At 46.9% G+C, this 20,307-nt stretch overlaps 1 protein-coding gene across 1 annotated transcript in view; it reads left to right on the top strand.

Annotated features, from left to right (window-relative positions):
- The window catches only part of IFT43 (intraflagellar transport 43), a 73,221-nt gene that overhangs the window by 18,733 nt on the left and 34,181 nt on the right, over positions 1 to 20,307 (top strand). The window contains exon 3 of the mRNA XM_019733705.2: positions 8,062 to 8,126. Coding sequence (XP_019589264.1) covers positions 8,062 to 8,126 — 65 coding nt within the window. The remainder of the gene's footprint in view (positions 1 to 8,061; positions 8,127 to 20,307) is intronic.

Here is a 20,307-nt window from a genome sequence, read left to right as displayed (position 1 = left end):
TTGAAATGGTCAGCTTGGTGACTGCGTACTGAGAGATGGGAGATGGGTCTTTTTCTTATAGGAGGTGTGGGAGTTTGGGGAATGTGACACCACCAGAGTATTGCCAGACACTGGGCTTGTCCTGCATATCACATTGATTTCTCAGTGAGTGGCAACGCTGTGGTTTCATCTTCTCGGTGCAGGCAACGTGAAAGCGTTTCTCTCTCTTCAGGGAAGCTGCCATCGGTAAGAGGTGGCTCCCTGGAACGCAGCTTGTGCAAGGCAGTCCCAAATAAACGGCCGTGCAGTGTTTGCCTACCCAATACTTGCCATTGTCTCAACCTGAGGCGTTAAGGAGTTTTTCCTCCAAAGCCTGCATTTTATTACGATTATTATTTCAGGTACATAATACATAGCCACTGTCCCTATCGTTTATTAAGTGTGGGCTCCGTGCCAGAGATGGTTCCCAATGTTGACCAGAGATCTGCAGGGGGTGCATGACCCTTCTCCTTCTACACAGGAGGAAAAGGAGGCTTAGTGAAGACGTGACTAGCCCAGGGCTACACTCCTATTAGGGAAAGCGACAGTTCTAGAATTAGAACCCAGCCAGGACTGTCCCCCCACCCTGACATCTCCTCCCCTCCCCCACCCACCTTTAAAACTAGAGCTTTTTCCTTCTTTCTGGCAAACTCTCGTCCCCCCGCCCTCACCCCCCCGCCCCCCAATTTAGCCACTCCTTCTTCAAAGTTACCGCACTGTTGGTATGAGGACAGTATCGTGTGACACGCAAGCAGAGATGTATGTTGAATTCAACCTAACAGTTTGGCACAAGCTGTTGCAGTTTTGGGCATCACTTTTTACTCCACTTTGCCCTTAACCCTTCCGTCTGCTCGCCTCGCTGACGAGACAAAGGTTAGACCAGGCTGTTTTCCGCTCCGCCTGTCTTACTGAACGTATCAATAGATACAGTTGTCAGTGTTTTGCCATATTTGCTTAAATGATAATTTATAAAATATTTAAACATATGCATTTATGGCTTATAGATATAATTTTTTGGTGAATTATTTCAAAGCAAGCATCATGACAGGTCACTTAAATACTTCAGCATATATCTCTAAAAAATAGGAATGTTCTCCTAGAAATCTACTTTTCCATACCTAAATAGTATTCACAGTTCCTTAATACCATCTATTACTCAGTCCATAATTCATTTTCCCCAGTTGTCTCCAAAATGTCTTTTATGGCTATTTTTTTTTTTTCAAACCAGCATCCAATCAAGAAACACTCCATTATTTAGAATAGTCCCCTGCCGCACCCCCCAACACACACCTTTTTAATGGTATTGACTTTTTGAAGGGCTTGGGCCGGTTGTTGTGTAGAGTTTCCCTCATGCTGGTTTTGTCTGATTCTTTCTTCCTCCTGTCGTTTAACGCCTCTTCCCTCTGATTTCCAGCTTACTGGAAGGCTGGGTTAGATTCCTGTTGAATGTGGTAAGAATTTTTCCTGGATGGCGCGGATGCTCCAAGTGGCAGCACATCATGTCCCCCCGTTAATGCTGCGAATGTTTGATCGCTGAGTTAAGGCGGTGAGAGCGCTCTCTATTGTTAAGGAACATTTCTCCCTTGCAACAGGCACTAATGTATGGGGTGATGTTTTGGCACCATGAGAATGCGCATTTCCCCATCAGTTAGTCTTTTACCTAATGGCTTTAGCATCAATTGATGGTCAGGTTTCTTTCTTATACTTAAAATAGATTTTTCATTTTGGAATGTCTATTTCAGCTTGAAAGAGCTGTGTTTACTCATAGGGGTTCTTGGATGGTCCATTACCTTCTATGACCTCGTAAATCTATGAGGGGAAACTCAGGTTTATAATGACTTAGTTGTCAGACCCAAGGTTGAGGCAGGAGGAAGAAACTGGCAAGATGGCACTGTGTGTAGTGGCTAGCTTTGAGGAATTAGTGCCAGCTCCTGCAGTGTGTGTAAGTATTAAGAAGTGTTAGTCTTCTCTCTCATCCAGCAGATAAGAACAACTTTCTTGGATCTTTCAAGTGGCTGGAGAAAGGAAGGGAGGTTTGTTTTTCGCCAGTAATCAAGGTTTGAACATGGGAGCTGTTTTGCTCCTAGAAGCTGGAATATGGGTGGGTGTGAAGTTTGCAATGGATCTTGCTTAACTGTCTTTTCTGTTGGTAATTTATGCGTGTGTTTGGACTGGCTTTTTGAAGCAGGTTGGAGTTTGGGTTTGGACTGACTCATACTGTGAGATTTCTCTAGGACTTGTGAGAGTGTGTGAGAAGCTTCTAAACTCAAAAGGCTCCTTTTTTGGCACTGCAGCATCTTTTCTATTTTGGCATCTTAAGAATCTGGGGGAACCATATAAAGATCAGAAACAAGTCTGGCCCGAAAGTCTCCCTCTGACTTGGTAATTCCAGTTAGTTGAATCCTGTCCCATTCGGATGAGACCATATAAAGAGGCTGTTTCCTGAATTTCCCGCTCTCTGCCTATCACAGGCTCCTTTTTGTAGAAAGCTGGTATTTCAGGACTGCAACCACTGGTCACGTGCTTCCCACTCTTTACTCGCAGTCATTGCTGCCCCCTGTTTATTTTTGGAGAGAACACATTTTTGCTTCTCTTCAGGAGCTATGCAGGGTCCTGCCCCCTTCCGTCCATCAGGCGGCAGCCCCGGCGGGCTGAGCTCATTTCCCACACTCGGAGACCTGACTCTGGCTTTCAGGAGAGAGCAGGAGGGATGCACTGCCTTAGGGCCACCATCACCCATTCCTATTTCTGTCCCTCCTGGTGGTGTACATTTTAAGACTCTTGCTTTTTTTAAAACAAGTTTGGCTAATGTTACCTGGCAGTAAATCTGCCAAAATTGGAAGTAATTTTCCCAGCAGATGACTTGGGGCTGTGCCTCTGAATTTCAGAAGCAAAGCAATTTAAACAATAACCCAGGACTAAAGAATACATCAGGCCTTCTTTCTGGCTTGTAAGATCAGTTGAGCTTTACTCTCTCTCACACATCCTGGTTTTTTTGTTTTTTGTTCTTTTTTTCTTTCCTCCCTAATAGCGGGACAGCAAACAGATTTCTCCCAAAGTCATAACTCAAATAGACTGGTAATGTCTTCCTAAGTGCTTGGTTAAGGAGGATTCTGGAGTTGGTGTGCTCCATGAAAAAAAATGTCACGACTGTCTTAGCCTGCCCAAAGTTTTCGTATCTAGTTTCAAGGATGGAACAAGAGTCAATTCCCTTTCCTTTAAATGCCCAGGCCATTACGCAGAGCATTCAGAACACAGAGAACTCAGACACACAAGATCCGAGGAAAAATAAACCATACGTTCGTGTGTGTTCTTGTCCTACCCACACCTGACAGGCAGGAGAGGGAAGGGTCCATGGCCCAAATGAAAGGATCCACGACTAAAGGGTTCCAACTTCTCACCACTGCAGGTGGGGACTGGGGTTCGGACATTGAGCTGGGGGAGGGCACCCAGGTCCCCCAACGTCCCGCAGCATCTGATCTGTTACGACGTGGCGCAGGGCAAGCACAGCAGTTCTGGCAGCTGGTCCTAAAAGGAGCAACAGTCGTGTCCTGGTCTCGGAATGTGGCCTGTGTTTCAGACCACCCTGGGGACAGCCATGGGGCTCTTTCTGAAACAAGGCTAACTAAGTGTCTAGATGTCATCAGAGCTCCGAGAGAGAGTATCCAGGCATACAGGGGCTGGACTCTCCGTGCAAAAGAGCCTTTAAAAGTGCATTGCTAAATGCTGGCCATCCGCTTACATTTCAAACAGATCGTTTGCACCTAATTACAAACCACTGCATTATGATCAAGTTGCGTCAGCTTCCACTTGCAGCCTGCACGGTACAGTAATGGATGCTGAGACGCTCAGACTCCCGGAGTTTCCCAGGGTGCTTGCTCCCCAATATGATCAGGGAACAGCATTTGCTATGGGATGAGTGTCACATGCCGTCCGGCACCTTGTGTCTGGTTGCTCACGGAATGCTTTCCTTATCATCTCTGCTTATGCTTCCAATCCAGGGCCAGCCCCGCTTTTCCCATAAAGCTTCTTTGACCACTTGTCCTCAGCACTTCCCAAGTTGGTGCAAGTCTGTGTAGCCTTCGGTTACGTATTACAAACTTATACATGCTTGTCAGAGCACTGTCTTACTGATGTCCTAGGAGAAAGTGGCCCCATAAAAACCACCAAAGGTGACAAGAAAACTGCAAGATTCAGTGGAACTCCCCATGGCTGAGGGAGCCCTCAGCTTCGCCTTTGGACCCGGGATGCGTCTCTCTCTGGAAGGGCTCCCAGTACCCCCGTTCCTGATGCCTGTCTCCCACTTCCACTGTGGCCTCGTAAGTTTCAGATTAACCTGATGTCCGATCACGTAGGTTTCAAACACCCTGAATTCTGCCTCGCTGCTCAGCCTCGCTGAACTGGGGTAACATTTGAGGACAGGGATGACATCTTGCTTTCTTTAACTCAGCTGGCGCGCATAGGGCAGTGCCCAGCTCCCCACCTAGGCAACAAAGTTGCACACTGGGGAAGAGCTTTTATAACTTGGTAATAGTGGTTAATTAAGCCTGACTTACCCAGACAAGGTATCTGTGTGTGGCCATAATAAGACTTCATGGTGGAGAGTATTTACAAAAGAAATTTCTTACCCTTGAACTCAGAGTACTAAATCATGAACATAAGGATTCCCCTTCAGGAGAGAGACGTCTCCCACTGAATGCCCAAGCCCTGCCTTGCAGACATTAAGTTCTGCCTGCTCTCCCATCTCCCACCCAGATGCCTCAGCGTGCTCTCCTGAGGTTGGCCAAGACTCCCAGGGGAGCAAGGGGACAACCATAACCCTGCTCTGCTTTGTGCAGAGAATTTCTTTGTAACTCTTCCTCTCCCAGGTGGTCTCAGTGAAAAGTAGCCTACATAGTTTTTACAACATACGTCAAATCCTGGTCTTTGGTCATCAGCGTAAAAAGCAAACTCTGATTCTGGAACTAGTTGTTAATGCTATTCGGTGTGGAGGAGCGAGTGTTACATGGTGATCTTTTTGTTTTTGTTGATGTGAGAATGTCCAAACTGGACTTTTCTAAGAATTTGTTTTAGTCAAACTGATGACAGTTGCTGGGAAGCAATATCTCAAATGCTCTGGAGAAGGACAGTTTTGCAGTTTATTTTATACACAGAATTGAGGGAACGTAAGGAAGATTATATGAAGGTGGGAGAAAGCAAGGTACCGGATAGTTAACAAGGTGATGTGGTCTCGTGAGGGTGGTTACGCTTTCTAGGAAAAGAGGGTTGCTTCTGGCATTTCACAGGCACGTGACTCTACATGCACAGCCGATGGACAGGGTTTGCTTAGAAACCTTTTGTTACAGAAGTTACAGGCCTGGGGTGTGATTACCCACCATGACCTACCCAGTTAGGGATTTATGAGCAGATGACCTTGAGGTTGCTTTCTGTTAGATTTATCACAGCACCCCTTTTTGGTCCACATTTTGATGCTGCTGTCCTAATTTAGCAGCTGGTGCCATTTCGTAAAGGGAAGAATGTGAGAGAAAATGTGTCTTTGTGTTACCTCTAGGCAGAAAGGAGTTTCACCCATCCTTTCAAGAGCCATGGCTTCCTGGGGTTTGTGGTTAAAGAAGAGAAGGCCCATTGTTTTGGTTTTCAGAATTTTAAGAAATTTTATTAACCATATGATGCCCGTTAGTAGTCAACGTGACAGCTCCGGCCAGACTTAATGGAGTCTTTTTTTTTTTTTTCCCCTTTTTTCAACTTCTTAAATGGTAGTTTAAATTATAAAATAAAAATATAGAGAAAACCACTGTATGGCCAAACAAAACATGTGGTTACTAAGTTGTGATCTTTAGCTTCAGAAATTCACATTATCACAAGATGGTCCTATCCTTGAGGAAAGAAGTGGGGAACTTATCTGCAAAAGCACACGGGTGGCTTAAAGCCACATTAATTTAAAACATCCTCAAGGGGCCTGGTCTGCTTCAGTTCAGTTCTCCTTAAGGTGAGTGCCTGACCCACCGTCAGAGCTCAGCCAGACAAAGTTCTTGGTCGCTGCTTATGCACAACTTTGGCTTGTGGTGGTTTGGGTCGTTCTGACTCCAGCTGGTCCTTACGTTTCCAGTGCTCAGTGCATCTGAACAGCCTGACCTCTGAGCTTCAATTCCAGATTCCTGGCACAGAGAATTCGATGGTTTCCAAGTGGGTCAGACTGGTGCAGGTGCACCCCGGGTTCAGTCCACGGTGGCGAGGAAAGAAGGGTCATGGGATATACGGCTTCCCTTCTAGCCCAGTGATGGGCGAGTGTGGGGTGGCAGGGACACCAAACAGGATGTGTGGCCTGGGAAGCGATAGTGGGACCACTTGGTCCATCCTCTTTGGATTCTTCCGCTGAAAAACCAACAACAGCTCCTTTTTCACATCTACATTTTTGTCATTTCTGAGATGTACAGAGCCCCCAAGTAGCTCCATTACCTGCCTCTAGCATAGAAAACTCGACTTTGTTTTCTCTAACGTACTTCCCAGGAGCTAAGTTGGATACAGGCATTCCAGGACTTGGCTGCTGCTTCGTCAGTCATTTCCAGCAGGTTCAGCCTCCCCCCAGAAAAAGGCCCCGTATGTAGATGGAGCACATCCCTGGCAGGCTGGGGTGCCCCTGGAATGCTACTAGAGAAGCAGGAAAGAAAACATATCTTGGTGCAAAAATATCAAAAGTATAAAGAAAGGTGTTTTGGCATGTTGAGGGAGTGTTTTCTTAAAAAGTTTCAGGGTAGGCCTTAAGCAACAGACTGGGTCAGCAGACCACATCCTTCCACCAAATCTGGCCCGCTGCTTGTCTCTGTCAAGTTTTATTGGAACACAGTTACACCCATTTGCTTCCTTACCAGCTGTGGCTGTTTATCGCCCTGCAGTATGAGAGTAGAGGGGTAGCAGCAGACCGTGCGGTCCCTAGAAATCAGAAATATTGACTACCTAGCCCTTCATGGAAATGTTTGCCATCCCCCGCTTTATCTTTAGCGTTTTAAGTGTCTTTATCTTAAGTGTCTCCTTAGACTAAGAGCAACAGTTATGATTATGTGAAGTTCTTGGGGGAAAAGAAGGCATTTCAAAAACTATCTAGTTGTATGTTGGGTAATTCAAAATAGAAAATGTTCTTTGCTCTTTTACCTAACTTGAGGGACTGAGTGGATTGCTTGATGTTCCTTTGGTATTTTGAATAGGAACAGGCGGGACAGACATTCCTGCACTTGGGTTTCTGAGTGTATCCATTGCAGGTGAATGCTTCCTGCCCAAATAATCTGAGATTTTTTTTAACTCACCAGTTGAGTTTGTCTTGTAAGCAAGCCTCTCTCTTATATCTTTATTTTATTCCTTTCCTGTTTATAAAAGTAGTATAAGTTGATTGTAAAAAAATTTGCAAAATGCCCAATGGTACAAGAAAGAAAATAAAAGTTTCCCATAATTCTATTACTGGAGTCCCCTTTCACTCATGTCCTTAGAGCTAATTAACTCTAGATATTAGGTATTTAATAATCTTTTCACAAACTCAGAAGCATATACCTACTGTTTAGCAACATGTTTCAAAAATTTAATATATATTGAACCTTCTCATATCATTAAGTATTCTTTTTAGCATAGTTTTTCATTATTGCATAGGATTTTCACTTGTGTGTTCCGTGATTTACTAAATTCCTTATTGCTGTCTGTTTTGGTTTCCAATTCTGTATTCACGATTCACAAATGGCGTTACGTTTCTCTCTGATTATTTGCTTGGGATAAACTTCCTTGCATTAGAATCGCTGGCCCAAAAAGTGTGAGCGTTTATTTCTAAGACTTTCAGTAGACATTGCCGAATTACCCTCCAGATCTGGCCAACTGATGCACCCACCAGATGAGTATGACAGCACCCAGATTTTCACAGTAAAATTGAAAGGTTACTCTGTATTTGAAAGGTTTTGATAGGTTGCATGTTGCTTTAGGTGACTTTGACCTCGGCCATGGCTCGCTCGAATGAACATGTTGAGTGACTATGTTATTTTGGCTTCTCTCTCCTTGCAGGCTCCCCCTCCCAAGCCGCCCCGCCGCCAAGGAGGCTGGGCAGATGATTCCATGAAGGCTTCAAAGTGAGTGCCAGCAGCTCATGGGAGGTGTGGGCGGGGTGCTTTACTCCTATGCTCTGCTCTCATTTTTGTAACAGTTTATTGAGATGTGCTTCGTATACCTTACAATTCACCCATTTAAAATGTATAGTTTAGTTGTTAATATATTCACAGACTAGACCAATTTTAGAACACTTTTGTCACACCCTCCCCCCACAAAGAAACCCTGTACCTGTTAGTAGTTACTTCCCATGTGCCCCCAACCTCCCAGACCTAGGCGACCACCAGTCAATCTGCTTTCTGTCTCTGTGATTTGCTTACTTTGGACATTTCATATAAATGGAATCATGTATGTTGTGGTCCTTTATGACTGACTTTTTTCACTCGGCATGTTTTCAAAGTTCATCCGTATTGTAGCATTCTATGTCATCCTTAAAGTAACTTTCTAAACAGAATGGAATTGCCTATTAGTAATTGCTAGATGACAAATCATTTTGGTCTTTAATCCCTTGCACTAAGTCTTAGGTAAAAGGTAAACCAAAACAAGTATTTACTACACCAATGGGATAGCCAACTATCCACTTTAAGAACTTAAGATATACTCAGGAAGGGAATTTCTTTTTCTCAAAGAATACACGTTACTCTTGTTCAGAATTTCCATCAGCAATTGTTGCCTTCAAAATCGCACTATCAAAATACACACACACCTTTTTAACCCCCTTAATCATTTGAAAAGAAGTTTCAGTTGTTACGATGTTTCTCCTCTAGATACTTCAGCGTGCATCTCTAAAGGTTAAGGACATCCTCCAAATAATCACAGTAAAAATGGTCACATCTAAGAAGTTTCATAATGATTTAATAATACTTAATATGTAGTTTAAATTTCCCCACTTGTCCCAAAAAGGTCTTTTATAGCTCTGGGACCCATTCAGCATTCTCACGTTGTGTTTCGTAGTTATGTCTGTTTTTAGTCTCTTCATCTAAAATGATTCCAACCCCCAGCCATCTCCACCTATATGGTGACTTTTTGGAAGAATCCAGGCTAGTTGTCTTGTAAAATGTCCCATATTTTCCATTTCTCTGGTTGACTCCTCATGATTGATTCAAATTAAAGCTTTTTGGCAAGAACAAGTGATATTGTTTTATTTTTATCGTATCAAAATGGTATAGAAAGATATACTTAGAGGCGTCTCGTTCCCATCCTTATCCCCTCGACCTCATTCCCGTTCACCCCTTATCAGTAGTCTCCCGATTCATTTCTGATTTGTCCTTCCTATACTTCTTTTTGCAAAACATAAGCATGTATATGTAAATATAAAAATGCATCCTTCTTGGTTTCCACATAGTTAGATTCAGCAAACTGTGGCCCACACCAGCAGCCTGTTTTTAGAAATCGTTTTATTGGAACGCAACCACACCCTAAATCTAACTTGTAAAATTTAGATCTCTGATCCGTGTGGGATTAATGTCAGTGTATGGTAAGAGGTGTGGAGCTAGTTTTATGTTTTTCTAAATGGCTTTTGTCCTGGCACCATTTATTTCTAACTCCATCTTCCCCCCAGTGAATTTAGAAGCCACGTTTACCATATTCTCCATCTGTGTATGTACCTAAGTCGACTTTGGACTGGTTACTCTGTTCCATTGGTCTTTCTGTCCATTCATATGCCATTAAGTGCCACACTGTTTCCTTTACTGAACATAACACTACTTTTCAGGGTTAACGAAGAACAGGAAGGTGACTTTGAAATGTACTAGTGAGAGTCTTACAGAGGAGCCCCATTTTTCTAAGTTATTAGGGCATGTTAGTGCTTTTCGTATCTGGAATTTATTTTGAAATATGGAAATGAGGCAAACCATATATCTGCTCCTTAGAGAACAAAAGAGAATCTCAAGTGTTTACTCTCTTCAGTGAATATATTAAAAGATTTTTCCAAATGAAATCAGTTTCCCGTTGGAGAGAGATGCTTTTCCGTTTCATGTGTTACTTTTCAAGGCATTCCTTGCTTGGCTTCTCAGTCTGTGGCCTGGTTCTGACCCTCTGAGTGTTGGCTCATCCCAGGGCTCGTCCTTAAACTTCCTCTCTTCTCTGTCACTCACTCTTGGCGTGATCGCAACGCAGTCTTGGGAGTCTAACTGTCACACACTGATGAGTCCATAATGTGTATGTCCAGCCCAGGAACGTGCAGTCGTCCACGTGACGTTTCCACCTGCACGCACAACTCAATCCTAATACATCCACATGGGTCCTCTTCATTTCTACGCTTCTGCTCCCTCCCCTAACCTGTGCCCCCTGAAATCTTCCCCAGGTCTACGTAAATGGTGACCCCGTCCCCCTGTTACTCAGACGATACACTTTGGCATCACCCCAGACTCCTCTCTAGCTCCACCCCCGTTCAGTCTCCCAGCAAACCGCGTTCAGTCTCCTCTGCCAGGGCCCGGCTCCAGCCACCACCATTTCTAGCACTGACTCACGTGAGAGCCTCCCGTCCCCCCCGCCTCCTTGCCTCCCTTGGTCTTATTGCCACAGAGGTGAGATCATTTCACTTGTCTGCTCAGGACCCTGCGGTGGTTCCTCTCCCAGTCAGAGGAGACCCACAGTCCTTACCGTGGCTTACGAGGCTGTGCGTGACCTCCCTGTATAAAGCAGTTACCCTTGTCACTCCATGTTCCCCACCACCTGCCCTCCATGCATACGTACGGCTGTGTATGTATATACACACACACTGTGTTTTTTCTCTGCTGCAGCATGAGCTTCATGAGAGGAGACATACTCTTATTTGCATACCTCTAGTACCGCAGACAGTGCCAGTCCGTAATAAGCACGCAGGGATCACTGAGCACATGAATGATCAGATCAGTGTTTTTGATCGATCACTTTGCTATCAGTGGGAAGCTTGGCAGACCTGCTGGGAAGGTAACACTCTGTACGAAGGACAAGAGCCTGCGCTGGGGCAGTGGTGTGAGCACGGATCGGAGAGGAGATGTGGAGGCATTTTGGAGGTAGAGTTAACAGAAGTGCCCTTGGTTGAAAGCAGGGCAGAGGGAGAGGCTGAAGGTCACTGCCAGGTACCTCGCTTCGTGACCGGTTGTGTCGTGGTGCCGTCAGATAGGGCATGCAGGAGGAGGGGCCTGACTGGGGGCTGGCAGGGGTCCATGCTGGTCATTTCCACAGTTTTGGAGTCTAGAAGAGAGGCCAAAAGAGGTGCAATTTGAGTCATCCACACAAAGAGAAGACAAGAACAGAGCCTTCAGTTTGGCTGTTTGGAGGCTACGAGGGCCTTGGAGAAAGTGGTTACTGTGATTTTCATTGGGGCGGAAGCCAGATTACAGTGGGCGGAAGAGGAAGTGAGAAGTGAGGAAATGGGGACAGTAATGTAGGCGACTGCTCTGAGGAAGAAAGGAAAGAGATGGGGCAGTATTTGGAAGGGGACATCTGTGTTGAGAATCGTGTGTGTGTAACACCTGGGCAGAAAGTGAGTCCAGATGAAACAGGGCAGGTTTGAAGGTGTTGGATCCTGGAGGTAAAGGTGTTGGATCCTGAAGGTGTTGGCTCCTGGAGGAGGGATAGGATAAGACCTTCCAAGAGAGGCCAGTTAACTTTGGACAAGCTGATGGGACATTTTTCCTCTAGGATAGGAGAAAGCTTGGAAAGGCTTGGTTAATTATCAAGAAAGCTGGAGAAGAACAGGGCGTTGTGGGAATTTCATTTTGGATTGGCCTCTTTTTTTAATTTTTCAAAGTAGGAAAGCAGACTGACTGTTGAGCTTGTTGAAGCGAAGGAGAGCTGGCATCTGGAGGCAAGTAGCACAGATGTGAAACAGAAAGAAGAAAGGAGGCTGACAAGGGGTCAGAGAGGCAGAGTGGGCTCCACCTAGGCTCTGCCCCGTGAAGGCTGCAAAGCAGGCACTTCTGCTGTTTGCAGAGCGCTTCCCGCCCTGCGAAAGCTTGAATTTGAATTGGGGAGATGAGGCATGTTCATTCGCAAACGTCAGGAATGACAGAAGGAGCACGTTGTAAGTGAGAAATGAGTGACATGGCTGATACTGGCAATGTGACCTCAGAGGGAAAATGTCCCCACATCAGCTTGTCCAAAGTTAACTGGCCTCTCTTGGAAGGTCTTATCCTACCCCTCCTCCAGGATCCAACACCTTCAAACCTGCCCTGTTTCATCTGGACTCACTTTCTGCCCAGGTGTTACACACACACGATTCTCAACACAGATGTCCCCTTCCAAATACTGCCCCATCTCTTTCCTTTCTTCCTCAGAGCAGTCGCCTACATTACTGTCCCCATTTCCTCACTTCTCACTTCCTCTTCCGCCCACTGTAATCTGGCTTCCGCCCCAATGAAAATCACAGTAACCACTTTCTCCAAGGCCCTCGTAGCCTCCAAACAGCCAAACTGAAGGCTCTGTTCTTGTCTTCTCTTTGTGTGGATGACTCAAATTGCACCTCTTTTGGCCTCTCTATTCTAGACTCCAAAACTGTGGAAATGATCAGCATGGACCCCTGCCAGCCCCCAGTCAGGCCCCTCCTCCTGCATGCCCTATCTGACGGCACCGTGACACAACCAGGGAGTCCCTTGCAGAGACGATGAGCGTCAAGCGGGGTGAATGCTAATGACCAAAGAGAATCTGAGGAGAGTATTTTGTTCAAGGGTTGGTGTAGGCACAAGTGCTGGGGGTGTCAGGATCAGTTCCTTATTGTCAGTCTGGTTGGAGTGGAGAAGTCACTGAAAAGTTGTGTACGCTCTTTGGAAGTTCCTTGGGGGCAGTGATAATAAGGCAGGCTGCCAGGCACCTGTGGGAGTCAGTTTGGGCGGCTACAATGGTACCATCGACTGGGTGCCTGAGACGACATTGATTCTCACAGTTCTGGAGGCTGGGAGTCTGAGGTCAGGTGCCTCTTCCTGGCTATGTCCTCACACGGTCTTCCTTGGTGCGCACGCACAGAGAGAGAGAGCGTCCTTGCATCTCGTCCTCATTTTATAAGGCCATTAATCCTATCACGGCTCTGCCCTCATGACCCAGTCACCTCCCAAAGGCCACACCTCCAAACACTGTCACATGGGGTTTAGGTTTCAACATGGGCCTGGGGGGCGGGTAGACATTTCATCCACAATGTGGTGCTCACTGTGCTCTGTCAGGTAGGTGTCTCCCCAGCAGGGAGGGTGGGATGAGGAAAGTGAGGCTTACAGAGGCCTATGTCGTGTTGTCACCAGGGGGAAGTAGAAGGGCTGTCTACAGATCTGACTGAGACCTCACAGCCGAGGGATGTGAGTTTCTGGGATACCTTTGTTTTGTTTGCATTGAGAGCTGAGCATGTGTCATCATCTCACTGGCTAGAGGTATTTGGTGCCAGAACCCAAACACTCACTCCTGAACTGCAGGAAAGGGCTAAATCCGGGAATTGCCTGACACCTGGGATCACTAGCTGTCCCTTCTCCTGGCACCAAGGTCATTGTTGTGCCAAAGAGTCCATCCTGGAGCCAGGCTGTCTTTGGCTCTGAAGTTGCCTGAGGTGGGGCACTGGCTTGGCCACGGGGAATGGAGTGGAATGAGAGGCAAGCAGACTTGGCAAAGAGGAAGGAAAGGTAGTCTGATTAAGTTTTGTCTCAAAGTGTCTGTTTTTGGGTTTGTCCCTGCATTGATCTGCAAGGGAATGAGGCAAGTAATGGCCCCTCAGGGACATCCAGGACTTTGCTCTCAATGTCAGCCGTCATTTTCAATCACCCTCTCCCTCCCAGCCATTAATTTTGGCCCAGGATCATGGGGACTTGTCCATCTATCACTCCTAATTGACACTAAATGATCTGTCAGTTTATTGATGAACGGCAGGAGTGGAATTGTCACAATATATTTTACTTTCTAACAACTCCTCCTGACAATTTTACCTTGTCCATCTCACTCTGCTCACATAAATCTCCATTGGCCGCTCATTCCTTCTCATGGGCTGTTCTGGTGCCAGCCGCTTCCACACCATCTGCACGCGTCAAGGACATCAAGATGGTGGTAGAGCAGCCGCGCGCTGGTCCTGACGTTGCCCCCTTCCCTCCTCCTTCTCCCTCTCCCCCTTTTTTTAATGGCACTGATGTTCTAAGAATACTAAAGGGCTTCTGTCCTCTCCCTCTGTGTCATTGCCATTCCAGAGTGTCTTTACCTTCCTGTTACCAGCGAGCAGTTAAATTCTTACTAGGTTACAAAAGTGTGAAAGGCAAAAACGCACAGAGCTGCCGGGCGCCGAGACCTGTGAGCGCAGTTGCAAATGCGTGTTTTGTCTTCCTGCCCCCGTCTGTTACAGGCTGCGCTTGCCCACAGAAGTCAGTGGGGTAGAAAGGAGGCACAGAGGGTGGCTAGCGGGAGCCTCCCCACAGGGGTGCTGTGTGCTGCACCGTGGGTGCTGGTGTGCCACGGTGTGAGCGCGCTGCCCTTGGCCCTGCCAGGCCTTGGGCTGGTCAGCTGTCAACGTGAGCAGTCTCGTCCGCCCACCCGTTTGTTTATTCAAATATCGTTTTTCAGTGCCCCAAGGCTTGAAAAAGATGGGGAAGCACAAGGTTTGTAGTTATTTAGTCTTCAGAATGTGTCCATATGGACGTGAAAAACCCTTTATCTTTTGTGAGGCCCAGGATGAGCTTGTGGTGTGGTGTGTGTGTGTGTGTGTGTGTGTGTGTGTGTGTTGCATGTGACACTGTTGAGAAGGGAAGGTCTTAGGTAGCTAATTGTGTTTCCATTGCCAGCAGCTGTCCCCAGGCTCAGGCGCCATGTCCCTGTTTCTGTGGCTTTTGGAGATGCTCACGAGACCTCCTTGCTTCTACCTGCGTTTACCCTTTTTCTCCATGTGGCTTCCAAGCGTGGCCAATTCAGGGCCAAGGGACAACATACCTTTTTAATGTACACCTGATGTTTGTTTGTTCCATGTGGGCTCCCCAGAGAGGAAGTTTTTGCTGTGCTCTCAACTTATGGACAGAAAGATGGTAGAGGAAGATCTAGATAAGTTTTTATTTTAGTGAACTTAGAGAATTCACCTTTTTAAAAAAAAATTAAAATTTAATTGTATTGTTTATTGCTGTCAATCCTATCTCTTTGGTAGAATCTGAAGACGAAACAAATTGCACCTAAATTGTGTATATTGAAATAACTGGTGAAAAATAAGTCTCACTGAAGTAGGGAAAAGCGTGGGATGTGTCAAGATCATTCTAGCCTTAGGCCTTTTCTGTCTCCAGACACGTGTGTTGCTTTGGTAGCTGTCAGGTGACGAGGAATGAGGACAAGGGATGGCTAATGGTGGCACTTAGCTGAGCTGTCCTTTCCTACTCAGCCCTGAAGGAGCATAGCATGGGGTGCTCACTGAAAGCCCCCCGCCCCCGGGTAGAGGTAAAGGTCAGTCTTGTGTGTTCATTCTGTGGACATACGGACAAGCGCTGTCTGTAATGACAATATTCTGCCTTTTATAGGTCAAGTAGGGCCGATGTGACCGTGAAGCTCAAATGTAACTAAACTGAGAAACGTGAATCATTTCATCAGGAGAGAGAGATGGAGAGGCGGACGCGAAGACAGTACAAATTCTGATGTTTTAGTCGCTGTTTAACTTCATGTCATCTTTTGAGACATTAGAACGCTTAGTGAACTTTGAATTTATTTATTTTTAAACAAATAAAGATATAGACATGCTATAGAACTCAAACGATGAAAAATGGTGGGATATGAAATGGAATTTCTCTCTCCCTGCCCTGTTCCCCCAGGCAGCCACCCAGCTTCCCTCCCTGGAGGCAGCCACTGTTCACCAGTATTTTCATGTTTCCTTCTAAAGAGATTCTATGCATTTCCAAAAATATAAGTTAATATACTCTTTTATTGCCTCACGCAAGTGGCAATCTATTCCACATTTTTCTTTTATCATATAACAGTATTTTTGCATGATCTTTCTGAATTTCAGTGTAGAGTATAACTGCCTCATTTTTGAGGGCTACGTAGTACTCCAAAAGTCCTAACTCAATCAAAGTAATCATGAGCAGACGATAGTTGTAACATTTTCCCAGGCTGAGAAAGTAGACTTCCAGTATTTATTCATGGAATTGACGTAACTTGACCCTTTGGAAAGCATCAGAGGCTTTCGATGTGGTAGATGTCGATCCCACAGGCTAGCGAACAAGTATGATGGCCGCGTTGGCCTTTTTCTTGTTGAGGATTTGGGGGGCATTTTCATGCACCTCCACTTGGATCGGCACAGTGATGGACGGTTCAGAGTAAGCGGAGATGTCCTACGTTATATTCATGGCAGTTTAGGGCCCTGGATGGCTTGTCTAGTGTCACAAAACCAATTTGCTTATGCTAATGACTAAATATGAAATAATTGGAATCTTGCAATTCTGTCAAGTGCCTCCCAATTGAAGGTGATAGCAGTCTGTTCCCATAAGCCCCCTACGGACTAGCATTTGGATACTTCGTTTCCTCCTCTGAAAAGGGGAGCAGTCTTCCTGACAAGTGGCCCTAGCCAGTTCCCTCCCTGGAGCAGAGGTGAGTGCCTGACGCCCGCACAGGAGGGCATGAGTGCCTGCCGTGACTTGGGATGAACGTGTTCCCTGTGTGCACCAGGAAAAGGACAGCGGAGGCCCCGAGGCCACGCGGCACACTGGCTGTGGGTCTAAAGGCCCGAGTCAGCACTACTGCCCCTCATTTGCCTGGGGGCAGCCTGTGGGAGGCCTGCCAAAGGCTGCAGAGCATGGGCCCCGATCCTCACATCCCCCAGGCCCTGCTCCCAGCTTCCTCGCCGGCCTTCAGCTTTTCTTAACAAGTCAACTCACCCTCAAATTTTATTTGTGTAGTTGAAAACCAGGAGTGGTTCTAGAATGGGCTCTTGAATAGTTACTTAGCAAGAGATATCCTGAGAAGGCCTTGACTTTTGGCCCTTTGCATTTTCTAGTGTTGCAGAAGTGCAAATCTCCCTGTGACTAGAGCTGGTCATTTCTTGGAGCCAGGGGCAGGATTGTACAGTAGGAGAGTCTCTGCGAGTCAGGAGAGGCCCACAGAAGTACCCCTTAAATAACAGTTGCCAAAAAGCACAGCGTCCTGGAATAGTCCTTGGTCCCTGAGTATCACCGGGTGCAGACGTCTTGAAACTAGAAGGTTAGAGCCAGTTCTGTCTAACCTGTCAGACGCTGGTGTCTGCAAGGGCTGGGCTGGGCTCTGTTTGAGCCCCTCCACTGTTGAGAACTCAGTGGAAGCATATGTTTTAGATCAAGTCTCTTTTAGTTGTACAAACAAGCCAAGAGCGCTTTAATGGTATAAAAATTCAAACGACACAAAGCTGCCATCTCCTCTAAGCCTAGTCATCTCCTCAGAAGTACTAGTAAGTTTGTTGGTATCTTTTACCAACAATAGACATACAGTATATATTTTTACACAATAGATATACTTACATATATATGTGTGTCTGTGTGTGTGCTATAAATATATGTAATACACACACATAATTACATAAGTGGGGTCAGATTAATTATGTTCTGCTCCTTAATTTTTTTCATTTTTCATTTAATAATACACCTTGGAGAGCTTTTAGTGCACATAGACTTGCCTTGTTTTTCTAACTACTGCGTGGTCATCCCGTGGCATGAATGCGCTGTTCCCCTGTTCGTGGGCATTTAGGTTATTTCTAATTTTTATACCATTATCACCTCCCCTGATTTTAAAATAGTGCTCATCTTTAGGAAATGTTTGGCATCGTCCCCTGATCCAGATTCTGCCTTCGGGGGCCACGCTGCAGACCGAGTGTGCACAGCCCACATACCTTGCCCAGCCCTCTTGTTGTCATGGTGGGAACACTCACCCACACACGCACCATTTATTGTAGCTTTTGCGCTGGGCACTGTGCTAAGCACAGTTGTCTTACTTTATTCTCAAAACAACCCCAATGAGGTAGGTGCTATCATTATCCCCGCTGACAGGCGAGGAAACAGAAGTTCGGAAAGGTGAAATAACTCGCGCAGTCACACCTCTAGTAAGTAGGCAGCAGGATTTGAACCCAGGTGAGTCCGCCGGCGGGGTCACGCTCCTGTCCTCTGTGCCTAAGGCGAGCCCTTGGCCCTGGGGTAGTGTCAGCGCCGCCTCCCGGGGAGCACCTCAGCAGATTCCCCAAGGGCTAGCGACATGGCTCCAGACTGTCACCCTGTGGGGAGAACAGCAGGGAGTGGATGCGTGACCCACACCCGTCTTAGCCTTCGCTGGCCTGCATGTCTGCAGAGCGAGGCTCCAGCCGGCGGCCTGACCCTGAGAAGAAGGTGAGTGCAAAGGATGCAGCCTGTACGCAGGGCCACGAGCCAAGGCCATGCCAGTCCTGCCATTAAAAGGCCTAATTAGGCTAGTCATTAAGTTCAATTAGGCATTGGAAATGATCGTTCCTTCTAACCCTGCACTGCCCTCCAAGAACTGGATCCATTCCCAGGCAGCCAGCGAGGGGGTCGCTTCTGGGTGCTGGTGCCCTCGCAGCCCCGCCTCTGGTTCAGGCCTGTGCCTCCTTTGCGAGGTGAGGGCGGAGTGATCCAGGAGGCTGTCAGCCCAGAGCGAGGTGCTCTGAGTGCATATTTAATAGGGCCAGGCGGCTGTCTGCCTTGGAGGCTCTTTCCTGAGCTCCCTTCTGGTCACCCTCCTTTCTGGGGCCACCTTTTCCCATGCATGTATCAGGAGTCGGGGCATCTGCCTGTGTTCTCGTCCCTTCCTGCCAGTCACTCGCCTGCCGTGTGACCTTGGGGCACAGCCTGTGGGCTCTAAGCCGGGGTTGCCCTGGGGTTTGGGCTAGAGAGTCTCAAAGTTACCTTTTCAGGGCTCGGATATTATGATGCTGAGGAACCCCAACTACACGGAGAGCCTCGCTGTGCAAACGATGTGTTTTCCCTGAGCTCTGAGCCAGGAGGGGAACAGGAGAGGTCGGTGTAACGTGTTGCTAGCTCAGCATCCGTGGGCACTGTCCCTTCAGCATTCAAACTTGGTGGTCTCAAAAGCCCTCTACAACTCAAAGTATGTTTGAACTTCTGAAATATGCTCTTTAGACGGCTGCTTGCAACAAGCCACTTGTCTATGAATCGTCGCCTTGAAACAGGTGACAAACACTGAGGCAAGGACAGGCCTTCCCGGCACAGGGGCTGGGGCTGCGGAGGCATGAATGTGCCTACGTGTTCGGAATGAGCAGAGCGGGCGCCTGAAACCCAGGGGTACCTAGAGAAGTAAAGGAGATCTGCGGGCAAGGTAGGGAAGGGCCCCGTGCACGACCTTGGACTCCAGGCACTTTATTATTTGGGGGCCAGGGAGCCCTCGGAGTGTTGACAGGTGTGTGACCAGGGGTGCAAGGGACACATCCTTTCTTCTGAATGCCTTTGTGATGTGGCACGAGCACGATGTTGGGGTACTTGCAGATGTAGGGAGACATCCATTTCTCCCGGTGTCGAGGGCGCTTCTTAAGGACCGCCTCATCTCCGGTCTTCATAGGAGGGTGTTCTCTTAGGCTGGACAGTGGAGAAGTTCTGCTCGTCTTTTTTCCCTGGGGTTGATGCCTTTTTTCCCCAGCAGATTTTGGTGATGTCGGTCATTTGTATCCTGAGAATTAAACTCTTCTTGTGTCATTTCAAATTCACTGCCTTCTCTTATGAGACCGTATAGTAAGGTTAACTGTTATAATTATATCTAAGACTGATTTTTTTCAGTGGATGTGTGTTCCTTCTCGACTAGAATGACTTCCCATTTGCCACTGGATGTGCTGTATTTGTTGAGGTTGCATTCATGTGAAAGCAACAGAGAACCCCATGAACAGAGGCTTAAACAGAAAGAGGTTTATCTCAGAAAACAAGAGGTCCCTGGCCTGGCAGTCCAGGGCACGTGTGGCAGCTCCGTGGTGACAGGACGGATGGAACTCTCCATCTTCCTACCTACCACCATCCTCAGCATGTGGACGTCTGTCCTCGTGTTCACGCCTCGTGGTTGTATAATGGCTGCTGGACTCCAGGCCTCACTGCTGTTTTCCAGGCAGGAGGAAGGGAGAATGACGTGGAGGAGAAGGCAAAGGGCTCTTCCTTATCAAGAGTTTGTCTTTTGGAGGTGAGGCTGTGGGATACGCAATCCAGAGACTGCTGTGTCTTTCTCACTGGTCAGAAATGTGCTGTATGCTCACCCCTCCGTGCGAAAGAGGCTGGGGAATTGAATTTTTAGTTGGGCTTA

Source organism: Rhinolophus sinicus, linkage group LG03 (genome assembly GCF_036562045.2).
Source record: "Rhinolophus sinicus isolate RSC01 linkage group LG03, ASM3656204v1, whole genome shotgun sequence".
Lineage (NCBI taxonomy): Eukaryota > Metazoa > Chordata > Mammalia > Chiroptera > Rhinolophidae > Rhinolophus > Rhinolophus sinicus.
Note: the sequence above shows the minus strand (reverse complement) of the source record. Positions and strands in the feature narration are given on the sequence as shown.